The sequence below is a fragment of the Xenopus laevis genome, chromosome 5S, assembly GCF_017654675.1.
Source record: "Xenopus laevis strain J_2021 chromosome 5S, Xenopus_laevis_v10.1, whole genome shotgun sequence".
Lineage (NCBI taxonomy): Eukaryota > Metazoa > Chordata > Amphibia > Anura > Pipidae > Xenopus > Xenopus laevis.
In genome coordinates this window covers 92,758,356-92,778,133 of record NC_054380.1, presented here as the reverse complement: position 1 = coordinate 92,778,133, position 19,778 = coordinate 92,758,356, and the positions used below count along the sequence as shown (strand labels likewise).

General features: G+C 40.4%; 1 protein-coding gene across 4 annotated transcripts in view; it reads right to left on the bottom strand.

Moving 5' to 3' along the window:
• The window catches only part of acap2.S (rfGAP with coiled-coil, ankyrin repeat and PH domains 2 S homeolog), a 59,610-nt gene extending 41,674 nt beyond the window's left edge, over positions 1-17,936 (bottom strand). Inside the window, exons 1-6 of one of the 4 annotated variants that reach the window (XM_041563972.1) lie at positions 17,623-17,936; positions 7,453-7,510; positions 6,244-6,363; positions 5,878-5,931; positions 5,665-5,723; positions 3,001-3,184 (exon numbers count right to left, since the gene is read on the bottom strand). In XM_041563972.1, the coding sequence (XP_041419906.1) occupies positions 3,001-3,184; positions 5,665-5,723; positions 5,878-5,931; positions 6,244-6,363; positions 7,453-7,510; positions 17,623-17,675 (528 nt within the window). In that variant the 5' untranslated portion in view covers positions 17,676-17,936. 4 annotated transcript variants of the gene reach the window in all.
• Positions 17,937-19,778: the final 1,842 nt, after the last annotated feature.

Genomic DNA, 19,778 nt, shown 5'->3' with positions numbered 1-19,778 from the left:
CCCATTTAAGTTTCACCCGTGGGAGAGGATCATATATATTACCTATGAGTGCCATATACAAACAGGACATTCATTTCTTTTTAGATGGGTTTAGTAGGGAATTTTCGAGTGAAGAGTGTTGTATACTCTGTGGTTTACTCTGGAATTGCGCCTGAAAAGCATGGTCGAATCTGAAAATATGCGTATAGGGGGATGTTTGCTAGTTCTTCTTTCAACACCATTTGTGGTCTTGTGATAAAGGTGCCTTCCTGCAGAAGGTGCTTGAGTCTCTTAACCCCTGCACCTGCCCACAGCGACATGTTTGGTAGATTTTGGAAGTGTGCTAGTGAGCTATTAAATCATAAAGAGGACTCTGGTGATATATTATTCGAGTGGGGGTCCACTAGCTTCTTCGCTTGGTCCCATGCTTTCTTTGTGGCCGCTAACACTGGAATTATAGGTTTTATATATCTTTCCTTGGACTATACAGAGCATTTTTAAGCACCTCTATTGAATCAAAGTATAGAGCATCAAGTAACGTAGCTGGATTATCAGCCTCAAAGTGTAGATAGGTGTGTACATGGCACAGCTGAGCCGCTAAGAAGTACACATGGCAATTTGGGGCTGCCAACCCTAGTTTTGAGATTGGTGCGTTTAGAGTGTTGTGTCACAGTGTGGGATATTTATGGGCCCATATGAAAAGGAAGATAATCTTATCTATACGGCGGAATAGTGTTTTTGGTATCTCTATAGGTGTATTACGTAATATATATGTAATCTTAGGTAGATATATCATTTTTATTATATTAATCCTTCCTATAAGGGATAGGGGCAGTTTATCCCAGTATGTTAGGACTGAAGATAGTTCTTGTATTATTGGCTGGAGATTGTGTTCAATGAACGTTAAGGGGAATTTTTCTATAGTGATTCCCAGGTATTTTAATTTTAGTCACTATCTGTAGCGGCAATCCTTTGAGACTTACTCCAATTCATTAGAAGTCCGGAGTACTTCCCAAATTCTGTCACTATTTGAAGTGCAGAATTCAGAGAGGCTTCGCCATCCCCTAAATAAAGGAGTGTGTCGTCCGCATATAGTGATATCCTGACTGGTCTATGTCTATTAGGGATGAGAGGACTGTGGCTAGCCGATTGGCTAGCACCTTTGCCAGTATCTTAATTTTAGAATTTAACAAAGATATGGGACGGTAGGAGTCACATTTAAGTGGGCCCTTACCAGGCTTGGGAATTACTATTATAGTGGCCTCAGTTGAGGACCATGGTGACTCAAATTTGTCAAACTCTTGTAGAGTTTTAGTAGTTTGGGGACTAGAAATTTCACATTGTGCCAGTACCAGTCAATCGGCAGCCCATCAGTGCCTGGGGTCTTTTGTACTGGAGAAGCCTCCATTTCTAATGCAAAATAATTTTTTACAATCATCAATGGCTGGAAAAAAATTTAATTTTTTTTGCCATCATAATTTTTATTGCAGTTTAAGCGTTTCTTTTCAGCATACTAAAAGTTTCTGAGATTTTTGTTTTTGTAGAACAGGAAAAGTAATAATTCTTCCAACTGCTGATTTGTAGGAATCATTTACCACTATAAGCACAGTTTAGCTGAGGCAATATGCCCTGCTGTTGGACCTCTTGATGCAGAGAAACCCTGAAGTTATTGTCACTTTGGGATGAGGCAGTAGCTCCAGGGTTCCTTCAGCAGCCTGCGCCAATAGGCACAGCACACATGCATTTAAAGAAATTGTTCAGTATAAAAAGAAAAACTGGGTAAATAGAAAGGCTGTGCAAAATAAAAATAAAAAAGTTTCAATAGTTCTTTAGCCAAAAATGTAATATATAAAGGCTAGAGGACTGGATGTGTAACATAATAGCCAGAACACTACTTCCTGCTTTGCAGCTCTCTAAGTTTCCACTGATTCGTTACCAGGCAGTAGCCAATCAGTGACTTAAGAGGGGCACATTTGTCATAACTGTTTGATTTGGAATCTGAGCTGCATGCGGAGGATCAATTGCAAACTCATTGAACAGTTATGTCCCATGTGGCCCTTCTTCAAGTCGCTGACTTAATCAGAGTTAGAGAGCTGCAAAGCAGGAAGTAGTGTTCTGTTAGAAGTCAAGTCACTCCAGCCTTTATAGATTACATTTTTGACTAACTATTTTAGAAACATTATTTATTTTGCACAGCCTATTTACCCAGTTTTTATTTTTACACTGAACTGTAAGTATTGAACGATGTGTCATTATCACAATGAAAATCAGAAATGAAGCCTGTCTTTGGAAAACTTATAGTGCAATTGTGTCAGATACAACCAATTGCAATTGATTTACAGTGAAGTGCAAATGCCTTCATTTTGACACCTTACCCACAATTGTGTCAGATACAACCACTCCCAGCAAGAACAGCACTGCTGAAATTCTGGGAAAACTTGTGATATATTTTGCACTTTACTCGCTGCACTTCCACTGCAGTGTCTTAGACACTTGTACTTTTATGGGGCTCAAAGAGGGAGAGTGAAAATGGTTACACTTTCTTGGAAGGAGTGCAAATAGTACATTATTGGATGATTACATATAGAACATATGTGAACCACAACAATTATTTTACATTGTAGGATAGCAGCTATGAATAAAAATAGGAACAAATGGTAAAAGGCAGTGGTTTCCAAATATAAAGGCTGCTCTCAGCAGAAAAATTGACTGCAGTTTTAGAGCTCAGCGCACTATTTAGAGACTCAGATGTCAGGAAATGGATTTGCCAAGTTCAGTTTTTAAACATGTATGCAAGACACCAAAGTATTGCAACTCAAGTCCCAAGCAATGCCCTGATCTGTTTTGAAGGAATCCGGGGAATGATGTATACAAGACAGAATTCTTTTACTTTAACACTAATTTTCAATGCTGACAAAAATATAAAGTATCATGTAATCAAGTAGCAAATCATAAGATATCATTTATTAACCACTGTACAACATTTCTAAAATCCTGTCACTAATGTAAAATGCTTGTTACCTGTAGGACATAATCCAGAGCAATGTGTCGGAAGCATTTCCGTGTGGCTACTAAAATGTTGGTTGCTTCTTCCACCTCATGTTGTTTGGGTCTTTGAGCTTGTGCATTTTTCACCAAAGCAGTTTCTTTTTCTTCACTGACCTTATCAAATTGCTTTTTGGAATCTTTGAATTTTTTAAGATCCCTAGAAAGCATAAATTTCGTTAAACTGTGGCTTATTTACATAAAACTACGTAAAGCTTCCAAAGGAAAAGCAAATGTTTATTGGTGCACGGTAGCAGTTTATAATGTTTAAAAGGATGCAAAACTCTTTAATTTGTTGCTGTTATTGTTGCTGAAGAGCAATGACATACAATCACAACAGATAGGGAGGTTTGGGAGAACACTTAAAATCACTTCCCATTCACTTCAACAGCAAGTACATAGCAATGACTGCACATATGCTTGCAGGTGATCATCACAGAAATGAATGGGGAGTGATTATGAGCACTTTGTCCCCATGTTGAATGTTATCTTTTCCTTTCAGGAAATACAATAGTGCCAGTTTTTCTATTTTCTACTTTCATATTTATTTTGTTTGTAATACTACACAAAAACATGTGATCCTATTTTAAGGGGAACTATTGTGAAAACTAAAATTTAATAAAAGCTTCATCTCATGGAAATAAGTACATTTCTAAATATAACCAAATTAAAGTTGTTCACTTTTAAATTAATGTTTAGTATGATGCAAAGAGACAATTAGCAGTTGGTTTTTATTTTTCTATTTGTGGCTTTGGAGTTATTGAGCTTGTATTCATTGTCTCTCCACTTTGCAATATCAGCAATCTGGTTGCTAAGGTCTGACTTATTCTAGCAACAATGCATTGATTTTCATAAGAAACTAGAATATGAGATGGTCTGAATAGAAAGAAGAGTCATAAAAAGTAGCTCTAACAATAAATGTGTAGCCTTAAGGTGGTCCCGCGATCCGACCGCCCGTTTGGCGAACGCTAGGATCCGATCGTTGGGCCCTAGGGCCCACGATCGGATCAGCCCGATATTGCCCACCTCAAGGTGGGCATATCGGAGGGAGATCCGCTCGTTTGGCGACATCGCCAAACGAGCGGATCTATCCGTGTATGGCCACCTTTACAGTGCATTTGTTTTTTAGATAGTGTCAGTGACCCCCATTTGAAACCTGGAAAGAGTAAGAAGAAGAAGGTAAATAATTCAAAACCTTTACAAAATAAAAAATAAAGGCTAATTGAAAAGTTGCTTAGAATGAGCCATTCCATAACATATTTAATTTTAATGTAAAGGTGAACCTCCCCTTTAAAATGATGTACCATTTTCTAAATATTCTTTAGTGTACCCATGTCTCTGCATATGCAGGAGCTGGTCAGGTTTTGATTGCCAGTTAATGCAATTGTTGGACTAGACAATGTATTAGAGCTAACTGTCCTTCAAAATAAGTCCAGCCAAAGTCAAATGTAGAGAGACAGCCCGCTGAGAGGATTAGTGACGAGTATCCTGATTATACCAGAAACAGTGTAGAATTTCTAAGGGCAGAGACACATGCGAAGATTCGAGGAGATTTAGTCGCCCGTCGACAAATCGCCTTTTCTTCGGGCGACTAATGTCCCCGAAGAGCCTTCGCGCCGGCTAGAATCTAAATCACCAGCGGGGTGGCACTCAGACAGCTTTATTTTCCGAATAAGAGGCCATTTGTCGCCAGGCGACTAAATCTTCCCAAATCTTCATTTGTGTCTTTGCCCTTAAGAGTCCATTCCACCCAAAAAAAAGTGTATTATTTCTATGAGATAAACATTTATATGCAAATATTTGTTTTCATGATAATAATTCTTTAAAGGGGTGGTTCACCTTTGAGTTATCTTTTAGTATGTTATAGAATGGACAATTCTAAGCAACTCTAATTCTAATTGGTCTCCATAATTAATTTTTTTAATATATTTTTAATTATTTTGCTTTTTCTTCTGATTCTTTCCAGCTTTCAAATGAGGGTCACTGACCCCATCTAAAAAAAATGCTCTGTAAGGCTACACATTGTTATTGCTACTATTTATTACTCATATTTCTATTCAGGTCTCTCCTATTCATATTCCAGTCTCTTATTCAAATCAATGCATGGCTGGGACCCTAGCAACCAGACTGCTGAAACTGCAAACTTGAGAGATGCTAATTAAAAACTTAAATAGCTCAAAAACCACAAATTGTAAAAAAATTAAAGCCATTTGCAAAATGTATTAGAATATCACTCTCTACATCGGAGATCCCAACCAGTGGCTCATGAGCAGCATGTTGCTCCCCAACCCCTTGGATGTTGCTCCCAGTGGCCTCAAAGCAGGTGCTTATTTTTGAATTCCTGGTTTGGGGTCAAGTTTTGGGTGCAAAAAAAACAGGTGTAATGCCAAAAAGAGTCTCCTGTAGGCTGCCAGTCCACATAGGGGATACCAAATAGCCAATCACAGCCCTTATTTGGCATCTCCCAGGAACTTTTTTCATGCTTGTGTTGCTCCCCAACTCTTTTTACATTTGATTGTAGCTCACAGATAAGAAAGGTTGGGGACACCTGCTTTACATCATACTAAAAGTTAACTCTAAGGTGAACAATCCCTTTAAGGACAATACAGCTGAATAATCTTGGGAACAGTTACTACTTACTCTTTAACAAACGTTTGAAGCTGTGTTTTGATTGATCGTTGGGCTTGGTCAAATAGCATCTGAAAGAATATAAGATTGCCAAATGTTACAAGAATGAGTGAATGACTGATTTCACTAGGAGTGATTTTGGAGAACAAACAGCTAGGTTTAGAGTTTATGATGTGGTTTAATCACTGTAGGAAGTTTATATAGGCCTTATCTTATTAAACTTACTGCATGGTACTGGATCATCTCTTGTAAACTGTCTGCAAACTTTGTCAAGCTGCTCTGTGGAATAAATAAAATAAAAATGAAACATTGAAAGATAATCCTACACTAGTGTTTGCATTTATTCTCATTTTGTTATGAAACAGCTTTTTATAAACTGCTGAAAATAACCATTTCCTTCAAATCGAAAGTGAGGGGTTGTATAGGAAGTCACACAAAAACAAACCAAAGAATCAGACAATGGGATTCTTTATTTTATCTGATCACTTGCAGGAAACAGGGACAATTCCTGGTTAGCATAGGGACATTAATTTTCACTGCATAGGCCGAGCACAATACAAGTTTCCATTGTTATAACAAAACCATACTTACTTCAATCACAGAGTCTTTGCTAGAATACTGTGCAAGGTCCCGAATTCCATTCATAAACTGCTTATTGGCAGCACAGAAAGCTTTTCCAGCATCAATCATTCCAATGCAAAGTTTCACAAGCTAAAAATAAAATGGGAGACATTAGGGGACAATGTACTGAACATTTATAGTTTTGGAAAGAAAAACATTTGTATGCGTTAATTGGTGGAAATTACAAGTCTTATATTGCTCAATCTATCTAGGAAGTAAAGATGGCTCATTAGCAGAATGGGGTATGAGACAATTTGTAGGAAATAAAATTTTTGGGGTGTAGATGGTATAGCTTTAACTTGGAGTTGGTGAGTGGACAAATATTTTGAATGAGGCACCCTAAGGCCTACCTACTGCACAATGAGCATTTTGACTGCTATGGTGCTCATTTGCAGAGAAGCCGTTATTTTCAGTGTTTTCAGCCTGCCTGTCACTATTGCAATCACTATACACAGTCTGCCTTAGGCACAGTGATAACAACAGTGACAGGCAATTTCAGGCACATTTATTACCACAATTCTCACTAAAAACTTAAAACAAAAATAAAAACTGGGTAAATAGGTTATGCAAAATAAAAAACTTTTCTAATACAGTTAGTTAGCCAAAAATGTAATGTATAAAGGCTGGAGTGACTGGATGTCTAACATAACAGAACAGAACACTACTTCCTGCTTTTCAGCTCTCTAAAAGTTCGTCAGTGACTTCAAGGGGGGTCACATGGGTCATAACTGTTCAGTGATTTTGCAATTGATTCTTAGCATTCAGCTCAGATTCAAAATCAAAGAGTTATGACCCATGTGCCCCCCCCTCAAGTCACTGATTGGTTACTGCCAGTGGACCCAAGAGAGCTGCAAAGCAGGAAGTAGTGTTCTGGCTATTATGTTACACATCCAGTCAATCCAACCTTTATACATTACATTTTGGCTAACTAACTATATTAGAAACATTTTTTATTTTGCACAGCCTATCTATTTACCCATTTTATATTTTTACCCTGAACAATTCGTTTAAATCCAGCAAGACCTGCCACGACCAGAGACTGGCAATTCCATATAACAAGATAATATGTAATAGGCAACTAGTATTTGTAAAGCAGCTTTATTTTTCTGCTGGTGAAAAGCTTTTGTAAAAAAAGCAGCACTGCTCTGAAAGAGGGAGGATATATAAAAGCAACCTTACCTTATCAAGCTTAATTTCTAACTCGGACACATCACCTTCAACATCTTCTAAAGATGCCCTGTAAGATACACACAGCATTTTGTATATAAAGTCAGAAGACGTTTTATTATTACTACTACACAACATGTTTATTCCATGTAAGTGCTCATGGCAATGTATATGCAAAACATTTATAACATTAATCCAATAATTAAATGGGCTGGGAATACAGTGATTTACTTTATGCCCATGTGGAAAAGTTAAGACAGTAGAAATAGGCATTTGAGGTTCATGTTTGGCACAGTTCTATGACCACATGGCACTGACATGTTTATGCTGTTCTTATTCTGCTTTATACAGTTATGTTCAGAATAATAGCACTATGGTAGATGCCTGTGCGTGCATGCACAAATTTTCAGGCCTGCGCACACAAAAAATTGTGGTGAAAACACAAATTTTTGTATTAATTCTGACCTGAGCACACCTTTTTTAAAAATTTTGAAATGTGAGGACAAAAGATTTTTTTGCACACATAGCCAAGAAGCAATTAAAGGGAAAATTGAGAGTAGGGACCCAGTGTGATCAGGCACAGTCGGATGCGTGTAAATTCAGAGAGGTCGCTGGTGCAAGCATAACCCGACCCAGGGTAGACAGCTTGGGTGCACATTTGCCTGGTTCTGCACACATTCCAACCCAGCAGTAGCCTAGAAGAGGGCCCTGGGTAGATGTAGCCTATGCAAGGCCGGGCCAGGCGCCCTAGGCAACCTGGCCGGCCACCCCCGCCTCCCCCCTCACGTGCCCGACAGCGACGAAGGCAAGAGTGATGGAGGGGATGGCGACAGAGGGGAAGGAGTGAGCAAGGGAGGGATGAGCGACGGAGATGAGAGTAACAGAGGGAAGGAAGACTGAGGGGTTTGAACATGGACTAGGGGTAGGCAGAAGACAATTTTAGAGGTAGCTGCCCAGCACCCCCCTATCATTGCACCCTAGGCAGCTGCCTCTTCTGCCTACCCTAAGTTTCGCCCCGAGCCCCACATGTCATTAATCCATCACTGAAAATGTCTGTGAAAGAAGGTAAGGCTGAACTCAGGGTTGGCATGGGGACAGTCAAACGTTAACAATGCAAAAGGTTTTTCTTAGTGAGTCAATTCCTATCACAGATGCTTGATTACATATTCTGCGCTTTCACAACATTTAAAGTACTTTCTGCATCCTTCAGCTCTGGAGTACTGAAATACATTTTTGGGTATTTGGTTCATAATGTAAAGTAGATTTGTTTTTGTTTCTATTGCACCATACTAGTATAAGCAGAGTAGAATGAAATATAAATATCAATATAGTTTCTACTACTTTCATAAAAAAAACCAATACCGGTAAGTTTGGAAGCCTCACACAGCAGCAATCTCATAGGGAGGGACACACAATCAAAGGCAGATGTTTTGCAAAACCTTTTTTACATTAGTAAAGCTTTATGCAGCTCTGATTCTTTTTTCCATCAAACCTTGCCAGCTAAAACTCAACACATTTAACTCGTTGTGTATGAAGCGATGTGATCTAGGCACGAGTGAATAAGGAGAAAGTGCAGCAGGGAATGCCTATATTCTTTATTTACTGAAGCTGCAAAAACCCAGAAAAGAAAAATAAAGTTTACCTGCTAACCATATTTATCAAACTCAGAATCAAAGTTTTCTACATCCAAAAAAGGACTGACTCACCAAGGTACAGGGAAAAACTCAGGGGGGAATGCATACACTACATAACATTGATGACCCACTACCAACCAACTATCTGCCACTAGTCCTTTCATTCCCCACTACCAGCTAGACCCCCATCAATTCATGCACACATGATAATTTATCTCTTCTTGACTCACTGCCAGAGGAGCCAGCTAGAATGTCACCAGCTAGAATGTCACCAGCTAGAATGTCACCAGCTAGAATGTCACCAGCTGGCTCAGCGTCCTTCAAGTGGAGGGAGACCATATAGAAGCATGTGTGGACCCAAATGGAGAGCTATACGTTGGCAGAATCAGCCTAGGACAACTTGTTGTATGTGCTATTCTGCACTTATATGTTTAGTGAGCTCTTTGGGGAGGTTATGTGCAGGAATAGCTTTTCAGTAAGGTTTGGGGAGGTTTCTGTTTGCCTCCAAAAAAAATCCTCTGACTGACCGATGTGCCTATTTGAGCATGAATGGGGGGGGGGGAGATGCTGACTAGTATATGTAGAAAACAAAATCCCTACTTGGGGACTTCAGAATACCTCTCAACTGTACAGTTTTTCGCGGGACAGTCCCAATTTTGACAGCTCAACTCGCAGTCCCGGATATTTACTGAAATGATCAGAGTCTCTCTTTGATCTCCTGCTCTGAACAGCCAGAAAAAGAGCCCAGAATACGTGACAGGTGCACTTTGATACATTTATAGCAATTTAAGATAAGCAAAGAAACAATTTAAGATAAGCAGTTCTCTTGGGGAAAGTGTGACTTGCAGCTTAAAGGGCAATTCACCTTCATTAGCAAAACTCTAACAACACATAAAAACCACAGAAATGTGTTCAAACTTTCATAACCTGCCATATTTTGTAAAATGAATATGGTAATAAGGGAGTGTGGTCACAAAATCGGCGTGGTCAAAATTTTTCAGCACACTCCATGCGGCAAATCTTTTTTTCCCTCTTTCTATTTCCAAAATGTTGGGAGGTATGACTCCAGTGATTTCATGATGAGATTTTGTGCCGAAAATCTTGAGAGATTTTGGATGGGAAAGTATAACAGCAGATCTGTGCGCCAGGTACAGTTAGGAAATAGGTGTGACGGAACTTTCCTAGAATGGTTGCATATGCTGGCAATCAGGGTCAAGAGACAAAGCAACTGCTAATCTTCAATCTGGTTGTCTGGTATGTGGGGATTGTTTAATAATTGCATCTTAACTCAACCTGGATAGGTGGTTATTGCAAGCACAAAAGATAAATACCATTGCTAATGGCAGTTCCATTGATCTATTCAGGTAGTAAGCTGAAACGTAAAAAAAAAATGTGAAGGTGTGATGCAGTCCTTATGAGACCATTGTGTCTAACATAATTTTACATTCAATTAACACCTACCGGAATAGTTCAATGGAACCATTGTGATTGGATATTGGTGACTGTTACTTTAAGGGGTTAAAGGCCTTGTATCCTTAGCTGTCTACCAAATAAATATGCCATTCCTTCTTACCGAAGTGCTGCATTCATTTGTATCACAGCTTAGACTGCAGCACGTGCCTTTAATGTATGTCCCCTTCCTCTGGGTCAGCTAGTAGATCAATTAGGCTACTTTCACTAAGACATCAATTTTGAGTTGATTGTTGAATGCAACTTTGTCCTTTTTTCTTCAACCTCATCTAATATTATACTGAATAAGAACTGACCAAAATATATCTGCATTCTACCTTTCCATAAACGAAACATTTAGCATATCCCTTGTGTTTTATGTGAAAGTAGACAAATAAACATGATTTAATGGTAAACAACCTAATCATTAGTCCTGATTTCCAGTAATGTGGATGAATGGAGCTTTTCCTATCATTTTGATAATAGGAGTGCTATGAATATTATTTTCAAAATAGTCTGGACTTGTCCATGGCAAGTGGAAAATTGCTTAATATATAACCATGAAGCCTGTGAGAGCATCAGTTAGTAGCTCTTAAGTCAGACCATGTATGGGGCAGATTTCAGATTGTAGTGCCTTTTACACCAAAAAATCAGACAGGTGTATCACAACTTTTGCCAGTGCTTATAATATGGGACTGAATCAGCTGTTTCTCCACTAGTGAGAAATCGCAGGCGAAGAAACTGTTAAAGTAACATTAGATTTAGCCTACCCCAAAAAAAAAAATCACCCTCTACCTATGATTATGTGGTGGGGCCTATGTAATCCAGGCTAACACTGATCCTAATACTGACAAAAGATGATCAGAACAAAAAGGCCAGGTCAGTGATTTACCATTAGAAAAGCAAAGAGAGAAAGCTGGAATGGAGTATTGCTTCCGTTAGAGAATATATCTTAAAGGGATTGTTCACCTTTAAATTAACTTTTAATATGATGAAATTGATATTCAGAGGCAATCTGCAATTGGCTTTCATTTTTTATTATCTGTTGTTTTTGAGTTATTGAGCTTTTTATTCAGCAGCTCCTCAGTTTGCAATTTAAGCAATCTGGTTGCTATGGTCCAAATTATCCTAGCAACCATGCATCTGAATAAGAGACCGGAATATGAATAAAGAAAGGCCTAAATAGAAAGACAAGTAATAAAAAGTAACAATAATGATCAATGTGAAGCCTTACAGAGCATTTTTTTTTTAGATCGGGCCAGTGACCACATTTGAAAGCTGGAAAGAGCCAGAACCATAGAAAATAAATAATGAAGACAATGAAAAGTTGCTTAGAATTGTCCATTGTATAGCATACTGAACGTTAATGTCAAGGTGGACCACCCCTTTAATAAACTTCAAAATACAATTAAAGGCAGCTGCTAAATTTCTTTAGATTTAACAAAACATAGTGGACCATGCCCTCTGCATTATTACTGCAAGCACTATGACAATTATTAACTTCAAAAGATAAGTACACAAAATAAAACATCAGCATTAAAAGACGTGGCATATAAAGACAAACACCTCTTACCATTATAGGGGAGGAACCACTTTCTAAATATAATAATAACCTTAAAAGCAATTCCCTAAGAATTTACAAAACACTCTACGGGTATAGTAGTTGAGACTGTAAGTGTACGTGTAAATGTGCTTCTACACAATATAAGCAACACAACATTTTTTTTGTTTTTCAAAATGTCTCATCTGTGGTATTCATGGTTAGGATGTCTACGTATTCATTAATCCAAAAAAATCCAGGAGGAATAGGACAGTCACATGTCTGCAGTCACATTAGAAGCTGTATTTAGAAACACATCTACATGTAACTTTCATAAGAAATAATATATCTTTCCTTTAATATTTATGAAAAAATATTAAAAAGGGAGGGAATTTATTATATTTGACACAAGATAGGTTTCCATGTTTCTGTGGTAAAGCCATTATAACATGCAGAGCTTTAAAGGAACACTAACACCAAAAAATTTACGTTTTTTAAATGAATGACAAAATGTAGTGTGGCCCTGCAGTGGTAAAACTCGTGTGTTTACTTCAGAAACACAACTATAGTTTATATAAACAAGCTGCTGTGTAGCCATGGGGGCAGCCATTTAAGCACAGAATACACAGCAGATAACAGATAAGTTTTGAAGAATATCATTGTATACTACAGAGTTTATTATCTGCTGTGTATCCTGTGCCTTTTTACTTTTTCAACTTTGAATGGCTGCCCCCATGGCTACACAGCAGCTTGTTTATATGAACTATAGTAGAAGCAAACACCCCAGTTTTACCAGTGCAGCATAACTGTACATTATATTTTCATTAGTTTAAACCACTTTGATTTCTTGGTGTCACTGTTCCTTTAAGTCTGGACTCGTAAACAGTTCTCGGAGTCAGCAGAATGTGATAGGGACACTGGTAACATACAGAAATGTGGTTCATACAATTTCCTTTTCAAACATATGCCAATGAACACAAAGAGCAAAAAATTTACTTTCATACATAAGTTAAACTTCCAATGTAATTATGTGCCCAGTGCTGCAATATAAATGTGTTTCTACTCCGACTGATTAGACTAAAAGCACATCTATTCATCTATTGTTGAAGTATACTGCAATTCTCTTCTTCAGATTCCTCAACGTACCAATTCTTTTGAAAATGCGGACTACACAAATAAAGCACACTGGATGTGGAGTGCCAATTATTGCCAGAATTCCCTACACTATACTGGTTTTTCTTTTTTGTGTGTATAAATCCTTGTTGAAACCTGCTCTGGAGATTTGAGGTGGAGGGGCACACTCTATTGTCTTGACCTGGTGCACAAAATAGTTGGCATGTGGTATACATAGAACAAACTTCTTATTTGTGTATGACAGATCACCAGAGGGAAACCAACATCTGAAGAATGTACTAAAACAATTACATAAAACACAGACATGTTGGAATCAACTACAGATGGTACCAAACCTGACTGATTATGCTTGGTAAATGCACCTTGCTAAACGTGATTAGCCAATCTAGATTATACTACTAGTTAACTGGTGAATCACCCCTTTAAAGAAGGAAAGGCTAAAAATAAATAGGCTTTATCAGAAAGGTCTATATAAATATACCAGTAAATCCTCAGAGTAATGCTGCTCGGAGTCCTCTGTCAAAAGAAACTCCACAGATCTTTCCCACTATTTTGTACAGACGGGCTTCTGTATCAGACTTCCTGTTTTCAACTTAAATCACCAGGGCTAGGGCTTGAGCATGCTCAGTTAGCTCCAATCCCCCCCACACACCTGCTGTAATCTGAGCCCAGAGCTATGAGTGAGCAGGAAGAGACTCAGGCAGGAAGTCACACTAAGCTAATATGTCAGCTGCTATCCTAAACAAACAGAGCTTCTAGAGCTGTTTACTAAAGTATGGTAAAGCATTCTGCAGAATAAATATAGTGTTATAGCATGCACTATTGGCAATAAACTGCTTCGGTAGCTTTCCTTCTCCTTTAAAAGGATTCTGTCATCGGAAAACATGTTTTTTTCAAAACGCATCAGTTAATAGTGCTACTCCAGCAGAATGCTGCACTGAAATCCAATTCTCAAAAGAGCAAACAGATTTTTTTATATTCAATTTTGAAATCTGACATGGGGCTAGACATTTTGTCAATTTCCCAGCTGCCCCTGGTCATGTGACTTGTGCCTGCACTTTAGGAGAGAAATGCTTTCTGGCAGGCTGCTGTTTTTCCTTCTCAATGTAACTGAATGTGTCTCAGTGAGACATGGGTTTTTAATATTGAGTGTTGTTCTTAGATCTACCAGGCAGCTGTTATCTTGTGTTAGGGAGCTGCTATCTGGTTACCTTCCCATTGTTCTTTTGTTTGCCTGCTGGGTGGGAATGGGAGGGAGTGAGATATCACTTCAACTTGCAGTACAGCAGTAAAGAGTGATTGAAGTTTATCAGAGCACAAGTCACATGACTTGGGGCAGCTGGGAAATTGACAAAATGTCTAGCCCCATGTCATATTTCAAAATTGAATATAAAAAAATCTGTTTGCTCTTTTGAGAAATGGATTTCAGTGCAGAATCCTGCTGGAGCAGCACTATTAACTGATTCATTTTGAAAAAATTTTTTTTCCCATGACAGTATCCCTTTAAGTTTTCCTATTATGTCAAAATGGTGTAAATTTGGGGAAAACCTAAAATACAGGAAAGAAGAGATTGTCTTTGTGTGACTGGAAAAAAGCAGCATACATTTTGGAAAATTTATTATCAGCGCTCTACTGTATCATGAAAAATATTTAATACAACCTTTACCACGTACCGATGGCACTTTCTAAATATAATCAATTAAAAAAATATTTTATTTCATCTAAAATAATCAAGTAGCTTTGCACTCTCACCCTTTCAGCAATCTGTCTCTCTACATGAAAATTTGTGTTTGCTGACATTTAGATAGACAAATTGCTGACAGTGAAACCCACATGACCGTAAAACTTAAACCAGATTAATTCCCCCATTAGTTCCCCTTTAAGAATGATGGTAAAACGATCATGCTTTTGACTGTGTAGTAGCTAGTGGGACAGGAAACATAAATGTCAACTTTTCCTCTCCCTTTTTTCGTAGGATTTTCCACTACTCTCAGATACACCCAGTTACGTCCCCCACCACAAACCCTCTGTTTAAATCCAGAAGTGTTGACATGTCTGAGGAAATACTATTAGGATAGATAGAAGACTGGATGTTATGCGTGTCAACAAATATTTGGAGCTAGTGTCCCACAGTTAGTTTAAGCTTAATCATATCCACCGGGCATGGACTGACAACATGTGGATTCTGGCATATACCAGAGGGGCTGCTATAAGATTCCATAGACAGTTACTATTTATGGGACCTCTGGAGGCTGTTTGAAATGCCAGGGCCTATTTTGATTCCCAGTCCAGACCTGGTACCCATGGCACCATATCAATCAGGCAACCAGTTTTGGAAAGTTACACCAGGCCCCCCCCCCAAAAAAAAACTTTAGACCAGGGGCCCACTCTCAGTACTATTATTATTCCTCTCCTCACTCAACCTCTATTCTCCTAAGACTCTTTTCCTGTCACTGTCAGATGGGGTCTGCTACACTGTCTCAATGTACAATCAGACAGATACAGCTTTCATTAGCAAAATCATTCACGGACAATTTTAAAACCAACAAAAATGATGAATGTTTATTGGAGTGTTGCTCAGAATTAAATATTTTCATTGTTAAAGGAAAAAAAAAGGGGATGGAGATTCCTCTTTACCTTCTCTTCTCTCAATAAGATCATCACACATGTATAAGTAGGACTATTAGCACAACACAGTACAGCTGCCAATAGCTTTACCAGCCTGTGTTATTTGCCTGTGGAGCTTGTAGTCAAATGTGTGGAGCTTGCAGTCTAATGGCGTGGCGCTTGCAGTCTAATGGCGTGGCGCTTGCAGTCTAATGGCGTGCCTAATGGTGTGGGACTTGCAGTCTAAAGTCGTGGAGCTTGCAGTCAAATGGCGTGGGGCTTGCAGTCTAATAGCGTGCCTAATGGCGTGGGGCTTGCAGTCTAAAGTCGTGGAGCTTACAGTCTAATGGCGTGGGGCTTGCAGTCTAATGGCGTGGGGCTTGCAGTCTAATGGCGTGGGGCTTGCAGTCTAATGGCGTGGGGCTTGCAGTCTAATGGCGTGGGGCTTGCAGTCTAATGGCGTGGGGCTTGCAGTCTAATGGCGTGGGGCTTGCAGTCTAATGGCGTGGGGCTTGCAGTCTAATGGCGTGCCTAATGGCGTGGGGCTTGCAGTCTAAAGTCGTGGAGCTTACAGTCTAATGGCGTGGGCCTTGCAGTCTAATGGCGTGGGGCTTGCAGTCTAATGGCGTGGGGCTTGCAGTCTAATGGCGTGGGGCTTGCAGTCTAATGGCGTGGGGCTTGCAGTCTAATGGCGTGGGGCTTGCAGTCTAATGGCGTGGGGCTTGCAGTCTAATGGCGTGGGGCTTGCAGTCTAATGGCGTGGGGCTTGCAGTCTAATGGCGTGAAGCTTGCAGTCTAATGGCGTGCCTAATGGCGTGGGGCTTGCAGTCTAAAGTCGTGGAGCTTACAGTCTAATGGCGTAGGGCTTGCAGTCTAAAGGCGTGGGGCTTGCAGTCTAATGGCGTGGGGCTTGCAGTCTAATGGCGTGGGGCTTGCAGTCTAATGACGTGGGGCTTGCAGTCTAATGGCGTGGGGCTTGCAGTCTAATGGCGTGGGGCTTGCAGTCTAATGGCGTGGGGCTTGCAGTCTAATGGCGTGGGGCTTGCAGTCTAATGGCGTGAAGCTTGCAGTCTAATGGCGTGCCTAATGGCGTGAAGCTTGCAGTCTAATGGCGTGCCTAATGGTGTGGGACTTGCAGTCTAAAGTCGTGGAGCTTGCAGTCTAATGGCGTGGGGCTTGCAGTCTAATGGCGTGCCTAATGGCGTGAAGCTTGCAGTCTAAAGGCGTGCCTAATGGCGTGGGGCTTGCAGTCTAAAGTCGTGGAGCTTACAGTCTAATGGCGTGGGGCTTGCAGTCTAATGGTGTGGGGCTTGCAGTCTAATGGCGTGGGGCTTGCAGTCTAAAGGCGTGCCTAATGGCGTGGGGCTTGCAGTCTAATGGCGTGGGGCTTGCAGTCTAATGGCGTGGGGCTTGCAGTCTAATGGCGTGGGGCTTAGTCAGTGTCCCAAATCCTCACAAGTACAACAAAGGTTCCCCACAAGCACTACACTATCCTATTACTGCTTATACACACTCCATTAGTGCATCACAACTCAAGAACAAGAGCGCAAGGGTGTCCAAATGGGCGGCCCTCCAAGAACTGCAACTCCTACTATCCCTGACCTGCACTTGAAAAAGAGCTGGAGGGCCGCGGGAGGTCACATGACTATCAGTAGCTGGAGACGGGCACAGTCAGACCCGTGACTTTCCAGGTACTGATAGAGAGTAACACTCAGCATTCGTGTGGCCTGGGGACGCAGGCACTGGAGTTGTGGCCGACAGCTGGGACTCCTCAGCTCCAATAGGAGCTTCAATAGGAAGCCTGGTAACTCCGTTTACCTGAAGCGGGGAGAATCCTTGAGGCACTCCTCGAAATCAACAATCATCTTCATTTTCCTGGCCCAGCGACAAGGTAAAGTTTAAGTGGGAACTTGGCCCCACACGAAGCTTTAGTGGGCGAAACCGGGCTCAAAATAGGCGTAAACGGTGAAGGCCGCTGCGCTGCGCTCTAATTTGTCCGGTCTCGCCTTTCTTTATCCCACCGCTGCCAAACTACCTAGAGGTGCTACAGACAAATTCCACTTGGGCCCCGCCCATCGCTATCGCAACAGAGCTGACCGACAGCGCTATTAGCCAATCACGGAGAAGTAAAGGGCGTATTTGGTTGTCAAGGGGCAATAACAGGAAGTAGAACGAGTCACCCTGGAGGCATAAGAAGGGAAGGAGGTTTAAGAAGGGATAATAGTTCCCAGCAGGTCAAGTGTAGGTGTAAGGTTCCGAATAAAGCTTGGCATTAGTGATATCGTCACGTGTGCCAGACAGGAGGCGGAGCTCAGGGCCAAGAGCTGTGGTCGGTTTGACCAGAGCGCAAGGTTGTGTTTAGTTGATGAAAGACTGGCTGGCGTATGTGTAGTGTTTATACAGCATAGTCAGTACGTATAAGCGGCTACATACTGGCGGGGACAGGAACACACTGTAGCTACTCTAGTAAGGAGAGGCTATATCACAATGGCTACAGCTGTGGCATCCCAGCACTTTATATGCATTTAACATGGATGTGCAGCTAGAGCGCCGGCGCTAATCAAACTACCAAATCCATTTAAAAAGAATGCTGATATAACTAGCTGAACCATTGCTTATACACTGCTAGGGCCAGAGTGGATTGGTTAGAGGGAGAGTAAGGGATTTAGCATGTTGTGCTTGTGTAACTGAGATCCCCCTCTTGTAAAATATAAGGATATTATAAGTTACAGAGCAGCTTCATGACCATATAAAAACACGAGTGTTGTTATACAGGTCATGAAACTCCGAGGTAACTTCTAATATCCTCATATTTTGCAACAGGGGGTACTTTATTTATTAATACACAAGTTTCAATAACTCATGTGACACAAATGGCATCACTACTCACAGTTTATAACTGATGACATCACTAGTCACTGTTTTAAGAATATAATTTACAAGATATTCATGGCTTTTGTGTATTGTATATAATACACAAGAGCCATGAATATCTTGTAAATTAAATCCTTATAAACGATGAGTTCTGATGTCATCAGTTATAAACGTTGAGTTCTGATGTAATTTCTGTCACATGACTCACTGAAATTTGTGTAATATAATAAAGTACCCCCAGTTGCAAAATATGAGGATATTAGAAGTTACTGCGGAGTTTCATGACCTGTATAAAAAACAGTGGCGGAACTACCCCTCAGGGCCCCCCGGCAGCGCTGCTCGCCACTGAAATCCCCCCGGCAGCGCCGTGCGCCACTGAAATTTGGCCCCTACGGAGGGGGCAGGGGCCCATCTGTGCGTTGCGCACCAGGGCCCGTCCCCCTCTAGTTACGGTACTGATAAAAACACTCAGACTCTGCCTTCCGTAACTTATAATATCCTTATATTTTACAAGAGGGGGTACTTCATTCACTATATAATTTACACGAGGGGTACTTTATTCACTATGTATAGACACAGGGAATAGACAGCGTTAGGGGTAACATGTCAGTGATCAGAAATCTGCCCCATCTGTGCGCTGGTTAATGGCCAGTCATTCAGGAGAGGGTGGAGACTTCTTCATGTGCTTCGTGGCTTGAGAAAAGACCGTGAGAGGTCTGAAACGTTGCCGGGTGTTTGGGGTCAGAGCCTATGTCCGAATAAAGGCATTTTAAGACAACATACCAATGATTGGTGCCGTCTATTACTACAATTTGACTTCTTCATGTGCGACATACTCACGTGTTTGCCCAGTTTCAACCACACTACCTTGTTGAGGGGGATTTTGAAAGACCATCCTGTCCAATCAGATTGTAGTTGATATGGCCATATGAATTGTATTGATTGTTAAAAGTTTTCTTTAGATTTTATCATGACCTGTAAAATACTCAGAAAACAGCAGAGCTGAGAGTCCAATAATGAACAAGTTGCCAAGACTGATATTTATACACTAAGGAGCACAGCATTTAACAATTATTTTAAGTGCTCTTGTATAAAACAAT